General features: G+C 48.3%; 1 protein-coding gene across 2 annotated transcripts in view; it reads right to left on the bottom strand.

Annotated features, from left to right (window-relative positions):
• The window catches only part of Dpf3 (D4, zinc and double PHD fingers, family 3), a 239,551-nt gene that overhangs the window by 131,666 nt on the left and 86,814 nt on the right, over nt 1–21,071 (bottom strand). For both annotated transcript variants that reach the window (XM_013012413.1, XM_013012420.1), the window contains exon 2: nt 838–998. In XM_013012413.1, the coding sequence (XP_012867867.1) occupies nt 838–998 (161 nt within the window). The remainder of the gene's footprint in view (nt 1–837; nt 999–21,071) is intronic.

Genomic DNA, 21,071 nt, shown 5'->3' with positions numbered 1-21,071 from the left:
CCAGAAAACCAGAAGTGGCACTGTGCTCAAGTGGTAGAGCACTCACCTTGAGCTGAAGAGCTAAGGAACAGTGCCCAGGGCCAGAGTTCAAGCCCCATGACTGACAAAAAAAAAAAAAAAAACTCTGAAGAAGCTAAGAATAGAAGGAACACACCTCACCATAATAATAAAGGCTATATAAATGACAAACATATAGCCAACATCATACTAAATGGGGAAAACCTGAAATTATTTCCTCTAAAGTCAAGAAATAAACAAGTGTGTACGCTTCCCACTCTTACTCAATGTAATAAAAATTATATACTAAAATTGCTAGCCAAAGCAATAAGACAAATGAAAAAAAAAAAAAAGAAAATGAAGTCAAATAGGGGAGACAGAAGTCAAATTATCTCCATTTACAGATGACACAATCCTGTACCTAAAAGACCCTAAAGAGCTGGGTGCTGATGGCTCACACCTATAATCTTAGCTACTCAGGAGGCTGAGATTTGAGGATGGTACTTCAAAGCCAGCCTGACCAGGAAAGTCCGTGAGGCTCTTATCTCCAATCAACTACCAAAACACCATAAGTAGTGCTGTGGCTCAAAGTGGTAGAGCGCTGGTCTTGAGCAAAAGAGCTCAGGGACAGCACTCAGGCCCTGAGTTCAAGCCCTACAATCGACATTAATTAATTAATTAATTAAAATAAAGCAATTAAGCTTATATAATTATGGGTACAGCTAATCAAGCCCCCTTGTTGTCCCCTCCCCCCCACCCCAGCAGTATGGCCTTCTAGACACCTGGTCCTCCTTGCTCACAGCCCGCGTGCACACGCGTTCCCTGAGTGGCGCATCTCACCTGGGCCCCGGTGCCTCTTCTCCATCCAGATGTAGCAGTTGTTCTGAGCCACTCCGGTCTGCGAGTCCAGGAAGGGAAGCCGCACACTGCGCTCCGCACACAGCCTCGAGTTGTAACTCCGGCAGTGCTCAATGGCTTCCTTGTAGAACTGATCCCCAAGCCTGCCAGGAGACAAGAGAGGGAAGGAGTTGAGGCCCCAGAAAACCAAAATGCGCCTGAGGGTAACTGAGGCAACCCCCTTCTCCCTAGGTAGAACTACAGTGAGCACCAAGAGCCTTTTCATGGAAAGAATGCAATGCATATCAACTCTACAGATGCCACATCCTGTCCAGGTTGCATAGAAACGCCGCCATAAAACAAAGGTCCCCATCAGGAAAAGCCTTCTGGGCAGCATCAGGTCTGGCTCCAAAAAGGAGGGTGCTCTGGAAGGATGTTCTGCCTAGGAGGAGACCTCCAGCTTCTAGAAGCCCGCCTTTAACGATCCCACTTTCTTCTCAGAGGTCACCAGCAAAGAATCCTAGGTTCCCAGTACAATGAGCAGAGCCATGTCATAGAAACAAGACTGGGAGACAGGAAACACCTGTAAGGTAGAGCTATTTATTACCAGGAAGAGAGACCCACCTCTACCTTCTAAAGCCACATAAAGAAAAGTAAGTTTATCTGATGGAAAACAAGTAAAATAATCAGTGACTTCAATATAACCCCACTCTCAAAGTGGAATGAAGACACAAATAGAAGACTCTTTTGCTTTGAAGAGTGGTGATCTTTGGTATTCTTGGGAGTGAACAGGGAGTGGTGTGTGTGTGTGTGTGGTGTGTGTGTGTGTGTGTGTGTGTGTATGCACGCACCAGTACTGGGATTTGAACTCAGGACCTAGTAGTCTCACTTGGCTTTTTTGCTTAAATCCGGCCTCTACATCCAGCTTTTTGTTGGTTAATTACAAATAAGAGTCTCAATGACTTTTCTGCTCAGGCTGGCTTCAAACTGTGATGGTCAGATCTCAGTCTCCTGAGTAGCTAGGATTATAGGCATAAGTCACCAGCTATTAATATAAAGATAGTATCTTTTTTTTCAAAGTCCAAAAATATAACCCTGACACAATTGGTCAAATGTGAAGCACAAGCACAATTGATGACAGAAAACACCTAACACATAAAACATAGGAACATGTTGGAAGCAAGTACGTAGTCTGAGAAATTCTAATATAATACAATGATCTCTTCTAGGTAAACGTGAGCCTCTTGTGAGAGAGGGGACAGGAAGAGGGGGAGCCACAGGATTTCAAGGACAAAAGGGAGAATCATGTCTAAGCAACATTTTGCTGACATTGAAGCAATAGTATGAATGTCCCTTTGTTTTGGATCTGTGTAGACTTGAGGAAGTCAAATCTGGGAGGGAAAACATCTCTAGATTAGAAGTAATGTATTTTATCTCTAGATGAGAAATAATGTATTTGTAAACCAAAATATTTTAGAGAAATAAAGAAAGCAAATTTGAGGATTTTTTTTCCAGTTAAAAAAAACTGTGGAGAAATACACATAACACTAAACCATCTTGTTCATTGTTGTGTGTCTACCCCAGTGGTATCTAATACATTCACATTATCATATAACCATCGCTACCACTCATGTCCAGAATTCGGGAAATGGATTCATTAAATAACACTGCCCTTTTCCCACTCTTTGCAGGAGTAGAAACCACCCCTCTCCTTTCTATGCCTATGGATTTTCCCATGTGCTAGTCAGCTTTTCATTGCTGTGACAGAATACTTGAGAAAACAACTCCGCCTATAGGAAGCCAGCTTCGTTGTGGCTGAGCATCACGGTGGAAGGGAGCTGAAGAACATAGGGGAGCAGAGCTGTTCACCTCATGACCAAGAGTGGCAACAAGAAGGGAGCAGGGCTAAGATACACCCTTCAAAGGCACAACCCATTTCTACGAGCTGGGCCTCACTTTCCACTGTTCTACCACCGACCAACACCAATGGAGTAAACCACTGATGAGGCGGAGCTTTCAAGACCTGGTTGTTTCTGGAAAGGTTTGGTCAGACACACCCAAGGTGCTTCACTCACCTTCTAGGCATCTCTCAACCCAGTCAAGTCAGCAACCAAGATCAACCATCCCACTCCCATGGGATTTACTTTTTTGATGCTAGTACATTTCACTCAGAGTAATAACTTCAAGGTTCATCTGGGTTGAAGCATGTGTCAGGATTGCTTTTTGAAGGCTGAATAATGTTTCATTGTGGGGCCATTCTACATTTTCCTTGTGCATTCATCAGCCAATGGATACCTGAGTTGCTTCCATATCTTGCTATTGTTAACAATGCCCCTTTGAACACGGGTATACAAATGTCTTCTCAAGTCCCTACCTTCAATTATTTGGAGGTAGAGCCTCAGGAAGGGAATTGCTAAGTCATAGTCTGTTTTTTCGGTTTTTTAAGAACTACCATACTGTTTTCCACAGTGGCTGCAACGTTTTGCATTTTCCCTGGCAAGGTACAAGCCAGTTATTACAGAAACCCAAGGTACACGGTTCCAGTTATTACACATCCCTTCATAGAAAGCAAAGCTCTTTTTTAAAAGATTATGGGTCAGATTCTACCAAAGAGCTGAGAGTGTAACTCTTCTCCTAAGAGAACACACCATGGAAGATTTGAACTGCTCACAAGCATCTGGGCAGGGGGAGGGGGGATCAAGCCCCTTGTTTCTTTCCACCTCTGAAGCTCCTCACACTCACAAGGATGGCATAAGGTGCTCAGAAAGTGTCCTAGCAGCTCCAAAAGAAAACTGTGATCAACAAGACAGCCACAATGCTGGCCATGAATTGGGGAGGGAAGATGAAAACCGCAAATACTACCAAACAGAATCACCAAAGACTGATGTGATCAAAGTTGCTAACAAGGACCAGGAGGTGAGACAAGAATGAAGAACTTGCTCCAATACAGTGATCCCCATGTCTCAGCAGCTTGACTGTCTCTTGCTAAGGCTATGGAGCTCAGCTGCACAGAACGTCTCCAGGCAGCTCAGCTCAGACAAGATGACACAGCCTGCCCAGGGTCCCTGGCTGCTCCCGCCATTCTCCACAAAACAGCAACCACCATGCCAGACATGCCACAGGAGCACACAACACAGAGGGTTCCCATGAGCTTTATAGACAGACCACCAAAAAAGATGGTTAAGTACTCCGACCCCAGAAAAATGCTTTAAAAAGAACCCCATAAATTCAAATCCCATAAAAGAGAAGGGAAAGAATGGAGGGGAGGGGAGGGGAAGGGAAGGGAGGGAAGGGAAAGGGAATGGGAAAGGAAAAGGAAAAGGAAGGGAAGGGAAGGGGAGAAAACAGTGTTTCCTCTTTCCAAATAAACTTCTAGAAGCCTGTATAAAAGAAATCTGCAATAGGAATTTCATTCAAACTTTTCCTAATACACTCTTCATTTTCAACAGCTTTGATCCAGACAGAGCAAAAAGAAAGTGAACTTGGCCAGGCACCAATGGCTCATACCTATAATCCTAGCTACTCAGGAGGCTGAGATCTGAGGATCATTGTTCAAAGCTAGTTCAGGCAGGAAAAGTCTGTAAGACTCATTGCCAATTAGCCATCAGAAAACTGGAAGTGGTGCTGTAGCTCAAAGTGGTAGGGTGTTAAGTCTTCAGCAAAAGAGCTCAGAGACAGAGCACAAGCCCTGAATTCAAACCCCACAACAGGAAAGGAAGGAAGGAGAGAACAAAAGAAAATGAACTTGGCTAAAAGGGAAAAGTGAGGTTGGTCATATCTGAGCCTCACACTACATGAACCATGAGTTAAAGAAAGTGGCCTATCAGGGGAAAGTTAATTTCATCCTACACTCTTTCCATCTTCATTATGAGCAGTGGTATTGGTAACAGGCATGCTCGGGGAGGGGGCAGGGCGAGGAGTGTATATTTTTCAGTGTAGGCTGTGTGTGATTGATAATTCTGTTAGGTAAACAGAAAAGACTGTTTTATGACTTTTAATGATTTTTATTAGCACACATGAGCTGTAGCAGGAGGAGTTACCTTGTGACATTTCTACCCATGTATACAAAGCATCTAGATCAAACCCACTCCCTCTCTCCCTTTTCCTGATTCCCTCCTCCTTTTAAAACAACTTTGAAAGATTTTGTTGGGGTTCCTTTGTTTTTTGGTTTTTGGTGGGTTCTTTTTGGTCCATCATGGGGCTTGGACTGAGGGCCTGAGCACACTTGTATCCCTGTTCTCCATTGCTGTGACAGGTTGTTTTTTTGTTTTGTTTCGTTTTGTTTTTTTTTTGGGGGGGGGGGCCTTGGGGCTTGAACTCTGGGCCTGGGTGCTGTCTCTCAGCTCTTTTGCTCAAAGCTAGCACTCTGTCACTTTGAGCCACAGCTCCACTTCTGGTTTTCTGGTAGTTAATTGGAGATAACCTCATGGATTTTCCTGCCCAGGCTGGCTTTGAACCCTGATTGTCAGATCTCAGCCTCCTGAGTAGCTAGGATTGCAGGCGCGAGCCACCAGTACTAGATTGTTCTACCTTCATATATGTAAATAAACTACTTTGACCACATCTGTCCTTACTCATCCCCTTCACCATCTTCTCCTCTCCCACTGAGGACTCTGTCCCCCCCAGAGCCTGTTTTATTTTCCTGTCATGCTGAGATTTGTTTTTTAGTGTGTTAATTGTACCCACGGGTTGCACCATGGTATTTCAGATAACTATATTATTTTCATCGGAATAGCCCTCACTACTGCTTTCTTCCCCTTCACCTCCTACTGATCAACAACTTCCATTGAAATTATGCCATCTTCATACATAATTGTGATGCATTTCAAAGTTATTCCCCTCCATCTTTCTTTTTCTCCCCCTTTCTTCTTGCTATAGAGTCCCATTGGAATCAAGGTCTACTAGGTATATAGATATAGATAGATATAGACAGACAGACCAAAACTATCTGCAGACTAGAACAGCCACCTTAAAGCCTAAAGCCATCGGAAGGTACCATCAACAGCCCCTCTACTGTCGTACCCAGGGATGTCACTTTAAACAGATCTGGTACTGGCAGAGATTTGGAAACAAACGTTAAAACCTTTTTGAAGATCCAGGAAGAGGAAAGAAGAAGGGAAAAAAAGGACTTCAACCTCTTTGATAAATTCAAGCAGCACTTCTCCAAAAGTTAATTAGCCAAAATCTTCACAGGGCTTGCTGCACACACTGGAAGAAAATCGATGGCCGGGTCTCCCGAACCTGTGGAAAGCAATTTAAACAAGAGAGAGGACGAATGCCCTTTCTAATATGGTGTTTCTTTAAAAAAAAAAAATCCCACAAGGATAAGATCCCATGAGTGACATTTGCATTAAAGTCCCCAGGGGCCAGGGGGAGCCCGGGGCAGGCTGGCAGCCAATGGCTCATTTTGTGGCAATGTGAACAGAGTATTCTGAGCTGGGGCAGATATGGACCAGCCATCACCTGTCTGTACCCAACCAAGGGGGCCAGACCACCAGGGGTGATTGATGTCCTGGGCTGGTAGAGGCAGGCACAAGGCAGGCTAGAATGATGTTCTCATCAACAATTGACTCCAGGCTACTCAAGGTTGCAATCAGAAACAGCAAAGGCAAGGGGAACAAATTGCTGGGCTCTGCCTGGCCTGCTAGCGGGAGCAGCCCTGGCTGCCTGGTCCTCCCAGGCCTTGTGGCTCATTTGGAGGGGGGAGGGAAGCCCCCAGCTCTGGCTGGGTACTCAGAACAAGGCATCTCCAGCGGGGCCCATGGTGCATAGATCTGATGAGACACTGATTCCAAGGTAAAATCAGAGAGGTGAAAAAGTGACTTCTCCAAAGTGATTTTCGGAGCCAGGGCTATTCCCTCCAGGACCCTCCGCTCTCTCTTCTTACCAACCTCTGGCTCTCACAATCTCTCCTGCTCTCTTCGTTTCTTGTGCCCTACCTTGAAATAATGCTCAGGTTCAACTCTTCACTCAGACATCAGACCTTGCTGGCTCTCTGGTTTTGTGTGTATACCCAAGGACAAGTAGCCTGCCATGCTTCAAATAACTGTTTAACCAGGTATGATAGTGCATGCCTGTAATCTCAGCAAGCGTGGGAGGGGTGATAGTTAGAAGGACTGTGAACTCAAAGCCAGCTTGAGCTACACAGCAAGACTGTCTAATAATTTTTAATAAATAAATGAAAGAATAAAAAGCTGGGTACCAGTGGATCATGCCTGTAATCCTAGCTACTCAGGAGGCTAAGATCCAAGAATTAAGATTCAAAGCCCAGACTTTCCTGAGATTTAAAGTCTAGGCTTTGAGTCTATGAGACACATCTCTAAGTAACCAGCATAAAGCTGGAAAGGGAGGTGTGACTCAAGAGGTAGAGCACCAGCCTAGAGCAAAACAAGCCACGTAAGATCATGAGGCCCAGCGTTTAAGCCTCAGGACTGACACACATACACACACACATCATCATCATCATCATCATCATCATCATCATCTTCTACCAGTAGCTTCCTTGGCTCCCCAGCTTCCATTATCCTAGGGGTGGGGGTAGAGGTGCCCAGCAAGTAGCCCATGGGCCTTGCCTTCACCCCACCTGGCACTGGGTTCTTTCCCAGGGTCTTGTCCTTTTCTCTCCATCCCCATTGAATGGCTACAATCAATCCCTTTTGCTGTTAAAAACAGGACCTTGGCCTGCTATTTGTGAATGTAAACAGAGAGAAGCAGAGGTTGAGGTCATCCCCGGCCAGACAGGATTTCTGGTGGGCCTCCTGCAACTGCGGGCCTCCTTCTCCTCCGTGAGCACATGGGGTTGCTGCCAGTCTCTCCCCCCCTGCCCACTCTGCCACAGCTGCCCATGAGCATGCTTGAAAGCCCATCTACGCCACAGTACTAACGTCCTGCTCCTTGCATTTAACAGCGTTTAACCACGGCAAGGAAAGCTCTGGTTCCCTTTCTTCCTTTGGTAACACCTAGCAAGCTGAAGGCGGTATTTGGCAAGGTAGAGGAACTGGTTTCTTTTGCTTGAAGTCCTACTCTTCTTAAATGTGGAGCTTGAAAGGAAAACAAGTTCAGAGTTTGTTATGGATGAAATGTATCAGCTACACGTGAAACCTTTATCACATTCCCACTGCGGTTTATCTCTTGTTGTTGTCACTGTATTTCATTTTGGTACCCTGGGTATTGTATGTATGTTCCTCTGAACTAGGGAAGAGAAGGGGAACAACAAAATGGTGAGACAAAGGACCAGGGGCCACCTATGCAGCAGCGATACTCGCAAGACAAGATGTTGGAAACGATCTGTACAACTTGAGGGACGGGGGCTGGGGGAGGAGGAAAAGTGGGAGAAAAATGAGTGAAGGGGTAACAAGTTCGACAAGAAAAGTACTTATTACCTTATTTATGTAACTGTCACCCCTCCGTACATCACCTTGACAATAACAAAATAAATAATAAAAGAAGAAAACTTTACCACAGTGAAGCCCCGCCCTGCCAGTGTCACGGCACTCACCATGAGTCACATGATAAGGCCCTCATGCTGGCATGAGCTCACAGAACAAGCGACAAGACTGGAAAGCTGTCATTCGGGAGGTCTGGGGTGTGATCCAGACCCCCAGGGACTCTGAGAAATAGGGGACAGTGCTCTCAGGACAACTCCCAAACTGCCAGAGCCAGCACATGAACAATAGGCCTTGTTATGTTCTTTGATCGCCATGTTGCAATGGCGGAGCTAGAAAGCCAGGTTAGCTGACTTTGTTTAACTCGGTTCATTCCACTCCTGCTGAAAAGCTTCTTGGGGGCAGCAGGCCTGGATTGAACTGGCAGCACTAACCTGTAGCAGACAAAGTCCTCATCTCTAAGACGGGGTCCAAGAGGCCTGGTCAAGGTGCATGTGTGGGAAAGGCCCCTTATTCCTTCTGCCCATGGCTCTGACCTTCACACCATCCCAGGAAGGGGACATGGGGGACAAGGGTATCCCTTGCTGAAAGTCACACTAGATAAAGAATGTGAATCCTAAAATCCCCATTAGGACTTGAATGCTGCTCCACCGCTGTTCAGACCCAGTAGGCCCAACCTATCCCCTGGCCAGCACCCACTCTGGTGAAGACTTTCAGGAACTTATTATGTAAAGCTGTCTAAGCAAGACAGAATTTATCCCGAACCAGGCCATGATTTCTGAGCTGCCACTGTGTTCCAATGACAGACGCATCTCAGGGCTGAAGTCAAGGGGCTGCCAAGGACAGGAGATTGGAGGCAGGAGAAAGACAGTGTGATTCCTTCCAGTAAATAACGTGGGGATGTGGGGTCGGGAAAGGGGGGGGGGGTGCTTCAGGGAAGGAGGAGACCGGCTTCTCTTGTATCCAGGCTTTCCTTTCCAGATAGCAATAAAATAAATCTCTTCCTCCAGAGACTGTAGCACCTCTCCAGGATGATCAACTTTCAAAAGTGAAACTGCAGCTGGGCGCTGGTGGCTCATGCCTTAATCCCAGCCATGCAGGAGGCTAAGATCTGAGGATCATGGATGGAAGCCAGCCCATCTAGGAAAGTCTATGAGACTCTTGCCTCCAATTAGCCACCAAAAAGCCAGAAATGAAACTGCGGCTCAAGGGCTACAGTGCTAGCCTCTGAGCCAAAGAAGCTCTGGGACAGAGCCTAGGTGCTGGTTCAAGCCCAGGACCAACATAAAACCAAAACAAACAAAAAAAAAAGTGAAACCACACACACACACACACACACACACCTGCTTTATCTAGAATGAATCAGACCTAGAAAGAAAATATCACTGACTGAGAAAGTATTTTTAGTTTCCCTGGTTCACCAACTGAGTCTCTGCTGAACCTCCAGGTCTATGCAGGGCACCCGGATGTAAGCCCACACATGATTAGTGTGAAGCAGTCCAGCAATGTGTTTAAACCCATTTTAAAAGAGAAGTTGGACCATGACATCGTCTCCTCCTTACTACTTTCCCATACCTTCTCATAGCATTGCGAATAAAATCCCAACTTCTCCCCATGGCTATAGGCCCTCAAGACGCCATCTTGCTGTGTTTACCTTTCTTCTTCAGCTTGTCACCTGCCCTGCTTGCCTACTGGGATTTAACCTCACTCTACTTCTTTCTGTTCTTTTCATCTTCCGAGGTGGCCTCAGCCTCAGGACCTTTGCATATACTCCCTCCCTCACCTAGAACACACTTCTCCTAGATCTTGCTGGCTGGCTTTTTTCTCCTCAAAGATGTCTTCTTTGACTCACACTACCTAGAATAGTCCACCACATTCCCCTCCTACCCCATCCCTTGCTAGTTCATATCCTAGTTTATTGTATCATAGTATTTACAGCTATCAGCATTTTTCTCTTTGCTCACTGGCTATCTCTACACAGCTACACTCCGACCTCTGGGAGAGCAAATCCCCATCTCAGCAGATCCCCTACACCCCACACAGGATTTGAACCCTTGAACAAACACCTGCAGGATGGAGGTAGGCTGGCAGTCAGAGTCACTGGCGAGCACCCAGCACAGAGAAGAGAACTGCCCAGAGGTCTTCTCGCTTCGGACCTGCCCACCCAACACACCAGGACCCAGTCTTTGCTCATGGCCCCACAATACCATGCACGTACCCCAAATCTGAAGAAGGGGCTGGAACCAAGGAGCTACACTGTGCCATTTGTGATAGCCTCTGCTCCTTTCCCGGCCCGCTATCCTCTCCCTACGCCAGCAGTGCCAGAAGAAAGGCTTCTCCAGTGGAGAGAGCCTCTACTTCCCCCCCACAACAAGGCTCTGTCCGTGGCTCCTTTCGAAGAGGGTTGGTCCTTGTGCCTTGGGTGGTGCCAGGGGCAGTGGCAGGCTGGGCCTGGGAAGCAGCTTGACAGAAAATCAATGGGACCTGGAAGGTCATCTGGAGGACATTGTTGCCCATCAGGCACCTACTGGGATGGGATTTGTGGTCCTGACCTCGCTCAGGGGCCTCTGCCCTCCTGTCAGAGTTGGTTAAAATCAGCTGTGGCAGCAACGCCCTGCACCCCACCCCCACCCCACCCCCGCAGCGACCTCCATACCACATTCCAAGGATACCCAGCCAAGCAGAGAAGCATAACACCTCCTTGAACCTGCTACCAGGTCGAGCGAGGGGCACCCCAATTTCTTTTAGCCAGACCCAAGGAAAACTGCCCCCTGCCTGTCAGTTTTTGAGACATATGTGTGTAAACATCAAACACTGCCAGGGAACTGGGCTGAATTTAAACTGACTGTCCTGTCCTTTCTGTTTTGCCCAAGTTCCTGCCCAAGTCCTTCCTGTCACCTTTTGCTGCCACCATCTCCTTTCTCTGTTCTTCCATCTCATCATGTCCCTTCAACAGCTAGGCATGGTGGTATATGCCTATAATCCCAGCACTCAGGAGGTTGAGGCAAGAGGGTCATCAGTTTGAGGCCAGCCTGGGCTTTTAGTGAAATTGTCTCAGAGAAGAGAAGAAAGATATAGAAGGTGGGGGGAGGAGGGGAAGGGATGGGAAGGGGAAACAAAGGAGGAGGCTACAATGCTTGATAAGAAATGTACTCATTATCTTGCCCATGTAATTGTAACCCCTCTGTACAGTATTTTCACAATAAAAAAAAAGAAAGAAAAAAAATTTGGAATGGCCAAACTGCAGTTCACTGTGACACTCTGGGCCAAAAGGTAAAAATAAACAGTATTAGTATATAGCTGAAAAAAAAAAAGAAAGATATAGAAGGTGCTGGTGGTTCACACCTATAATCTTAGCTATTCAAGAGGCTTAGCTATGAAGCCAGCCAATGCAGGAAAGTCTGTGAGACTCTTATCTCCAATTAGTCACCAAAAAGCCTAAGCAGAGCTATGGCTCAAGTGACAGAGCACCAGCATTGAGCAAAAAAACCCTCCCGGATAGAGCTTGGCCCAGTACCAGCACACACACACACACACACACACACACACACACAGAGTCATTGAACAAACAAAGCACTCCTGTTTTAAATATTAAATGTTGAATGTTAAAGCATTCAGCCCCAGTTCCCAATCCAAAAGCTGAAAATTAGTCTGGCATAAAAATAAGGGCAAGACATCCAAACGTGGTTTTAGGACCGCAAGATGGTGGCAGGGATAATGGCATAGCTAACACCAACCAAGCACTTGCTCTGTATTAGTTCACACATTATCTCATCTTATCCTCATCGCTTGTCCTGTTACCCTCTACCGATTATGCAGCCTTGCAAGCGGAGGCGTGTAAGAGAGAGTTGTAGGTGATTTGCCAAGGGGTTCACTTGGCCGTGTTCAGGGCTAAGTCTGAGCAATAATAACTTTGATCACATATCTTTGTTTGAAGACACTCAGCTTCTCTCTATGAACACTACAAATTTGCTAAATAATTGTAGCGATTTTGCTTCTTTGGGCCTCAATTTCCCTAAACTGCCAAATAGTAAACCTTCCCATCACAAGCCACCCCTCAACAACAATGTTGAAAAAAGTCACCATCAGAGAGCTTCAGAGGTGTTTAGAATCATCCTAAATACAAGCAAGGGATGCTGGGCTGTGGGGGGAGGGGAGAGGGACCCTGTGGTTCTGAACACAGACGAGGAAAGAAATCTCAGATGATTGTGAAACAAAGAGGTCAACTGAAACATCCCAGCAGGCTACAGGTCACCTGATTCTGTTGCAAGAAAAGCAACTACCAAAAAGGTGACATGATCTGCCCCAGGTACACAGAAACCCAGCTGACTTGAGATCCTCAGTTCAGACTCCTTCTGTAGGGCTTCCTCACCCACCACCAATGTGTGTAAATAAAGTTTTATTGAAAGATTGCCCCGCCCATCATTTACATACTGGCAGTTGCTACTTAGGGCTACAATGGTATAATAGAGTACCATAGTTTCCCCAAATCCTCGCTGTTCCTTTCCAGTCAGTACTACAAAAATGGTCAGTGAGCCAGGTGGTGTGGCTCAGGCCTATACTCCTAGCTACTCAGGAGGCTGAGATCTGAAGATTGCAGTTCAAAGCCAGCCCAGCAGGAAAGTCCCTGATACTATTATCGCTGATTCACCAGCTAAAAGCTGCAAGTGGAGCTGTGGTTCAAGTAGCAGAGTGCTAGTCTTGAGCCACACAACTCTAGAGACAGCACCCAGGCCTCAGGACCCGCATGCACGCACTCACACATGCACACACACACACACACACACACACACACACACACACGTCAATGAAAAATTTTAATTTCACACCATTCTGAGGAATGTGGTAAGTTTTCGTGCTGTCCCTCCTGGTCAGCTCTGAGATGTACCCATTCCTTTGTCTGGCATACCCCCTCCCCACACTACCCCTTCCATGCCACCTGCCCGTAACGCCACAGCCATTCCCGTTGGTCACAGTAGCGGTACATTATCATAATTGTTCTCAGTTATTGTATTGAGATTCGTCTGATTGATAAAGAAAACCGTATATACAGTATTCAGTACTAGCCACAGTTTTAGGTAACCATGGAGGTCTTAGAATGGAACCTTCTGGAATACGGGCGAGAGGGGTCAGGGCCTAACATCCTTACATCTGGACTTTTATTGGGAAAGTTTTCTAGTTGGGCATGGTGGTAGATGGCTATCACCTCAGCTCTCAGGAGGCTGAGGCAGGAGGACCGTGAAGTTGAGGCCAGCCTTAGCTACGTGATGAGATAACAAACAAACCAGAACAGTTCGTTGGCTCCTGCTGTCTCCCATAATCCTTGACTAGCGCAAACACTCTACCTTTGCAATGGAAGGAAATAGAACAGGAGGCCTGAGAGTCATACAGCTCAAGTAGATAGTTTCATAATTATCTCAGCTTGCTTCAACTTAATAAAAACCCATAAATACAGCTAATAATCAGGAAAACAAGCACTCGCTCACCCTGCCTATTTAATAATTATTGTTAACTACAGCAAGCCAAACTCATCGCTGAAAATTAAATTTCCTTTTTCTAGGCTCCCTGGAAAACCCTTCATCATTTAGTAACTGCTATTGGCCAGTGAGGGAGAGGACGCTTCTCAGGGTGGCCTGGCCCTAATTTCCTCATGCTGAGTTAAAGGCTGTCTCGGAGGGGCTGGGCATTGCGTGTTGCCCTCCCACTGGGGTTTCCCCAAAAGCGTGTGTGCTGTGTGTCATAGGCTGACCCAGGCCTTCCTTGCCCCCCATGCTCCTCACTGGAGCGTCTCCCCAGTTCTGTAGCTCTAGCCTGGCCAGCTATCCTCCTTTGCAGAAGAAAGTGATGGGCAAAGGCAAGACTCTGCAGCCCCAGCCTGCTGCTGCCACTTCCTGTCACCAAGTATGTCCCTAAATGGCTTCCTGGTAAAATCTCTTAACCTCTCTAAGCTCCCATCTGCTAGTGGAGAGAATTCCCTTCAGGTATTCCACATGAGATGGAACTGGTGCAGCCCCCAACTGAAGGGCCAGGCAGGCCAGTGGGCAGTGGCCAGGGGCCAGGCTAAGTCAGAGGAGACCATCAGCAGAAGCATAAAAGGCCAAGAGCCCAATATGTGTCAGGCTTGGCTGGGGCTGACAGCTGTGAGGAAGAAGACTCCAGTGCTGTGCAGGAATCCTGCAGCAGCGCCATTGTTTCTCCACCCCACCCCACCCCACCCCACACACACCAAAGCACCCTGGCTTCACTGACAGATGGCAAGGTCATTCAATGCTAAAAGACTCAGGGTCCCAGTGAGGGGACATACAGACATACCCACAGACATCGGTGGTAAGGGTGATAAGAGGCTTCTAAGGGAGACAGGCCCAGTTTGGTCAAGAGTCAGGGTGCAAGTGTGAATCCTGATGACATGTGGAGGACAGTCAGGACAAGCCGCCTCTGATGGCCCTGCATCTCCATTTACCCCCACAGAGACAGAGCCCTGTGTCTTTTTATTTGTTTTGTGCCTGTCCTGGGGCTTGAACTCAAGGCCTAGGTTTTTCATCCCTAAGAATCTTTTTTTTTCTCAAGGCTAGCACTCTACCAACTTGAGCTACGGCTCCACTTCTGGCCTTTTGGTGCTGAATTGAAGAATCTCACGGACTTCCCTGCCCAGGCTAGGTTCAAACTATTATCCTCAGATCTCAGACTCCTGAGTTACCAAAGATTACAGTTGTGAGTCATCGGGTGCTTCCTTTCTGTCTCTTTGTATACCTGTGAGGCATAGATTGAAAGCAACTGACGTTTCAAGCCAACTTGGGTCAAAAAAAAAAAAAAGTTAACCATCTCAACCAATAAGCTGGTATTGTGGCACATGACCGTCATTCTAGCTCTGAGGGAGACACAGGGAGGAGGATCTCAGTCCGAGGTCAGACCCAAGCAAACCCCAAGACCAATATGGGGAAGGGGCTAAAGCAAAAAAAGGGCTGTGGTCATGGCCCAGCTGTAGAGCACCAGTTCAGCAAGCTGGAGACGCTACCCAGAACTCAAACTCCAGTACCACCAAAATAAAAAAGAGAAAGAGATAAAGAAAAAAATAAGTGTATATGTATATGTATATGCATGTGTATGTGTATGTGTGTAGATAGAGATAGAGATACATGCCCATAGTAGGCCCACAGGCTTTGGAGAGAGAAGTCTATAATGAGAGGAATGTGGACTATGCTGAGCACCTGGCCTACATGTCCATCCCTGAGCCATGGTACAGACCCCACCTTCAGTTCCTGACCCTGACGGATACGCATGCGCGTGGTACACATTCATTCTGGGGAACAAGCAAAGCCCTTCCTCCCCACAGGGGCTGCCCCTCTACCTCCAAGCTTGCAGGAGCCCAGGAACAGCAGAGGGCCACACTAGGTGCTGGACCTCTGTCACCAGACAGGCAAGAGGCAAGCAAAAAGAGAGCTCTGGAAGAGCTCATGTGAGCAGAAAGCCCACGGGCTGCAGAGGGGGAGGAACAGGAAAGGCAGCGGATGGAGGAAGTAACAAAGAAGGGAGGGTGGGGGAGGAGGCCCACAGACTGAAGTCAATATGGTGGGGGAGAGTGGCCTCCAGCACAGCCCCCTCGCCATCAATATCTCTTCGGAGGACAGGTTATCTGGGGAATTTATGCTCTCTAATAATTACCTTGCAGAGGGGCCCACTTATCTTACCCAAAGAATCTGCCAGTTGCCAGACACACCGGGTTCTAGTTAATTCCATCACTGCCTTCCATCTCTGCCTGTCTAACTCCCCAGCTCCTTTCCTCTGGCAGCCCCTGACCTCCTTCCTCTGACGTCTACTCTGTCTCTCTGCCCAGGGAGATGCTGAGGATGAAGGAACAGGCAGCAACAACCTCTGGCAGGTTTATGGTCTCGTAGGTGCTGGCCAAGGGATCGGGGAGAAGGGTCCCTTATCAGTAAGAGGTAATAGCCTTCCCGGAGTTAAGGCAGGTGCTGGGCCAATGAAGTCTGTGTCAAAGGCTTTATGGGCAGGGTATGCGGAGCTTTGGGGCTGGAGGATCTGATGGTTTTTGTCGGGTCCTGACTGACACATCTACAGCTGCTTTTGCAACAGGATACCACAGGGTCATCTGTTCTGTGTCCCAGGAATGGAACGGTGTTGTTTCTTTACAGTGGCGGTGGGAGAGGGGTTATTCCCGGGGCTGATTGCCGAGGTCAAAGGCCAGAGGCCACGGTCACTTAGCACATGACTGGGTCAGAATTTGGACAGGTAGACTTATTTCACATTCTGGGCTCTTCACCACTGCACGCTGCCCCACAGTTCATTTTGCTGAGAGACTAGAACCATCCATGTTCTATCCACCCATCAGCGTGCATCATCTTTTCTCTACAAGAATCACTTTTTATTAAAGCAATAGCAAGTAACAGCCAAAAAAGGAAAGTGGGTGGACATGTACAGGTGCTCAGAGATTTCCACTTAGCCATCATTGGCTCCACACTCTGCAACACCCCTTCATTCCCATGAACTCCAGCTTCTTCCTTGCTCAGGGCCTTTGCACCTGCAGCAGCCTTTGAGCAGACACATTCTTTCTCTTGTTCTCTCTCTCTCTTGCTCATCTTCACAGGGTTAGCTGCTCTGAACCTCACTCCACCTCCTCTATCTTCCCTGGCTTCAGCACTCCACTGGAGGGTAGAAAGCACTGTCCTTTTTGTTCCCATTTTTACAGATGAGGTCACACAGCTCACCCAAGACCACACAGAAACGGGACCACAATCTCTCCCATTCCACCCCCCTTCATTCCACCTTCCCTTCCTCTGCCAGGATGCCCTCAGCAACAACTCCCTTCACCCATGTGTCCCCAGGAAGTCTCAGTCACAGTTCTCCCCTGGAAGCCAGCCTCCCCCCGCCACCCCTCACCCCCAGCTTCTCCATGCTGGCTCTCTCCCCCAGGCCCCTCTGAGTTTTCTTCTCTCTGTCTTCCTGCTCTGTCCAGTAAGGTCAGTCATTTCCTCTGCTCCAATGGCCTGGGTTAATGGCAGGTGCCAAGAGCAGATGAGAGAAGGTTCCAGAGAGAGAGATGGGAGTATGGATTCTCAGCCTCCTCCTGGCTGGCTCAGGTGCACTGGCTGCATCAGCTTCCGCAGGTCCCAGCTGCTGGTCAGCCCGCTCTACACAGCTGGCTCTGCCATCCTGGGACCTCGCAGCCACCCCCCCTTACACTCCCCACCCCCCCTCCCCAACCCCCCCACCCTCTCAGCCTCCCCCTTGGTCCTGCAGCATTCCACCATCCCCTGGTGCTTCTCCCTGGCCACACCCTGCCCCAGGCCTCCCTGAAATATGTCTCTGTTTACCCCCCCCCCCGCCCGAACCTGCTGCTCTCTGCTGGCATGCTCATCTCCCCCGCCCCCCAGTGACCGCCATTGCCCCTTCCCTGCCAGCTGCTCCCCGCAGTTGCCTCCTCCAGGCTGTTCCACACTGCCCGGGTTTGCTGTCTCCCTCCAACACCTATAAATAAATGTTGATTTGCTGGCTGCAGGGTTTTGCCCTGGTAGCTCTTGCTGTTTGCCAGGACAGGGCCTGACCGGTCCCTTCTCCAACCCAAGGCAGTAAGCGGGGGAGGGGACTGCCCCACCCACCCGGCCTGCCAGTAACTATGCCAGTAACTAGCTCGGAGCAGGGTGAGGGACCCAACGCAGGTCTGTCTGCCTTGCGCCTGTGTTGGGGGAAATCTCAGATGAAATGCTGGGAGCTCAAAGACATTAGAAACCCTAGTGCATTGGCTGAGCTATCACCATCTGGTAGGTTCTGTCTTAGACTGCCACTTGCATCCATTCACTGTAATATTAACAAGCAAGGAAACAGGCTCCGAGAGGTGAAGGAATTTAACCAAAGCCACAAAGCTCAGACATGCCTGCCACCCGCGAGCAGGAGGTCGGGAAGAGCCACATGATACTTAGGAAAAACGAGTTCCAAGGGCTCCATGAGGCCTAGAGAGTCACCCTGAGAAGGGGCCTGGCATTGTCCGGCCTCGTGAAGAGCTGAGCAGCTGACAGCCCTCAGTGCCCCTTCCTGCAGAGCCAGCAGAGCCAAGGATCTGCCCTTGAGCACATACCAACGGCACAGCCCCTCCGCATTATGCGGAAGACGGTCACAAGGAAACAGAGGGGGAGACTGGGGAAAAGGATGGCTTCCTGCAGCTGGACCTGGCACTGGCCTAGGTCTCCCCAAGTTCCCCCTGCGGCCAAAAATCCCCTTCTCAGCCAGCCCCTTCAAGAGCCTAAGGCAGCCAGCCAGCAGCTGGTGGCTCACAACTTTAATCCTAGCTACTCGGGAGGCTAAGATCTGATTGTGGTTCGAAGCCAGCGTGAGCAGGAAAGTCTGTAAGACTTTTATCTCCAGTAATCTACTTGGAAAAAGCTGGAAACTGTGCTGTAGCTCAAGTGGTAGATTGCTACCTTGAGCACAAAGAGGCTCGGGGATAGCGCCTAGGCCCTGAGTTCAAGCCTCAGGTCCGCCCCCCCCCCGCCCCCGGCTTTTATTTCTAGTGCCAAGAGCTGTCTTTGGCTAGGCACAAGTGGCTCACACCTGTAATGTTAGCTACCAAGGAGGCTGAGATCTGAGGATCACAGTTCAAAGCCATCCCAGGCAGGAAAGTCCGTGAGACTCTTATCTCGAACCACCAGAAAACCGCAAGTGGTGCTGTGGCTCAAGTGGTAGAGCGCTCACCTTGAGCTGAAGAGCTCAGGGACAGTGTCCAGGCCCAGAGTTCAAGCCCCACAACTGACCAAAAAAAAAGCTGTCTTTGGAGGCACTTGTGAGCCTGTGTACACACACACACACACACACACACACACACACACACACACACACTGTGCTGCTACCACACAGCCCCAAAATAGCCCATGCTTATGTCCTGGATCTCCTGGGCTCCTAGAGAACCAGCTCAGCACAGCCTTGACCTTGATCCACATGACTGCTGGCTCCTCTCCTTCCCCAGGGTAACCAAGTGCTCTGAGGGCCCCACAGCGCGATCTCTGCCCCTACAGACTATCTGCTTGGATGTCCTGATTGAACAAGGCCACATTAGCAGGCTATTTCTGGTGACTCCAGGTATAACAGCCTGCAGTGCATCCTCTAGCCCCGTTAACTTTATACGCAGTCTCACTCCACCACACTAGACAGACCGAGAGGGGAAATAATCCACAACTGAGAATGTGCTTCATACTAAAATCTCCGAAGTCCTGCAGAGACAGAACTGGGTATCAGCAGAGAAGTTCTGCACTGGAAGGATCTGGACACTTTACAGTAACCAAATACACCCCCTCCCTTTAAAAGTTTAATCCCTTCTCCAAATATAGGGCGGCAAGCATGATTAGACCCAATTAATTTACAGCGAAACCCAGAACAAAAGAAGGAAAATCAATAGAACTGTCCTAATCTGAGCATGGCTGCAAATGAAGTCATAACTCGAAGGTGATTTGGGGAGGAAGGAAACACAAAGTGTCACTTGGAAAACATAAAGCCATTTAATAAGACAGCTTTGTCCCATACGTACCAGCTAGGTGAAGATCACTGGAGCTGACAAAACACTCCTGGGGACAGAGGGACAAAAGAAGGAAAGAAACAGCCAAGGCCACTTGCTCCCTATTCATCAAATGGCACCAGGCTTGGTGACGTCATCTTTCTTACAGAAGAGAGACATCAAGAAAAGCAAGAGGCTGGGATATCCACACCAGCCACTAGTGGACTAAGGACACATAAGTTCAAGGTCAGCAAAGGCCAGAGGAGCTCCTTCTGCACATGTGTGTGCGTATATGTGTGTGTGTGCGCATGTGCATGTGTGTGTGTGTATGTGACAGAGAGACAGAGACAGAAAGAGAAAGAGAGAGAGAGAGTATTCGGGGGCTTAAACTCAGCGCCTAACCGTTGTCCCTGAGCTTTTTTGCTCATGACTAGGATTCTACCACTTGAGCCACAATTTCCACTTCATGCTTTTCAGTGGTTAATTGGAGATAACTCTCCCCAGGACTGGCTTCATGCTGCAATCCTCATCTCACAGCCTTTGAGTAGCTAGGATTATAGGCATAAACCACCAGCACTCACGCCATGCTAATTTTATCTCCATCCTTACCCATCTCTATTTCCTATCCCAGAAGGAAGGAAGAAATGAACAAGCCTGTACCCAGTACATATCCTAAATCACCTCAAATCCAAAGGTGGGGGGGGGAGACACCTGGAGGGAGGCACACTGAAAGATTACCAGCCTACCCTCCATGCCTGACTCCTGAGACCTGCAGATCAATGGAAAAGAGGCTGCTGACAAGTTCAACAAGAATCGAGTTGGACCTGCACATGAGTCCCACTGGTAGGACAGGAATGAGGTGACACAGACAGTACAAAACAATCTTTGCACCCCTTAATATCCAGCTATGCTCCCTAGAGCTCCTCTTGTTGCCTCTCTATGTGGGTTTATACTGGTCATCCATCCACCCGAAGAGGACACACCACTGGCCCCACATGGGAGAATGTATGACACCTCCATGAAGGGCTAGGCACTGGTATTAAAAAGCCAGCTTTGAGTTCTGACTTGTTGTCTGACCTTTCCACCTCTCTGCGCCTCAGTCTCCTCATCTATAAAATGGGGATGATTAGAGACAGCACTACCCCCCCCCACACACACACAACTCCCAGGCTCACTGACAAGAAGAAATGCAATGATCTCACGGTGGGTGCTCAGCAAATGCTAGTTATTGTTACTATGATGTGGGGCCTGCCTTCCACTCAGTGCTATCACACGTGGCAGAACAGCAGCTCAAGAGCTGTCAGCTCCAAGAGCCTCTCTGTCCACACAGATGAGCAGCAGCAGAATGTAGT

The sequence above is a fragment of the Dipodomys ordii genome, unplaced genomic scaffold (assembly GCF_000151885.1).
Source record: "Dipodomys ordii isolate 6190 unplaced genomic scaffold, Dord_2.0 Scaffold2, whole genome shotgun sequence".
Taxonomy (NCBI): Eukaryota; Metazoa; Chordata; class Mammalia; order Rodentia; family Heteromyidae; genus Dipodomys; species Dipodomys ordii.
Note: the sequence above shows the minus strand (reverse complement) of the source record. Positions and strands in the feature narration are given on the sequence as shown.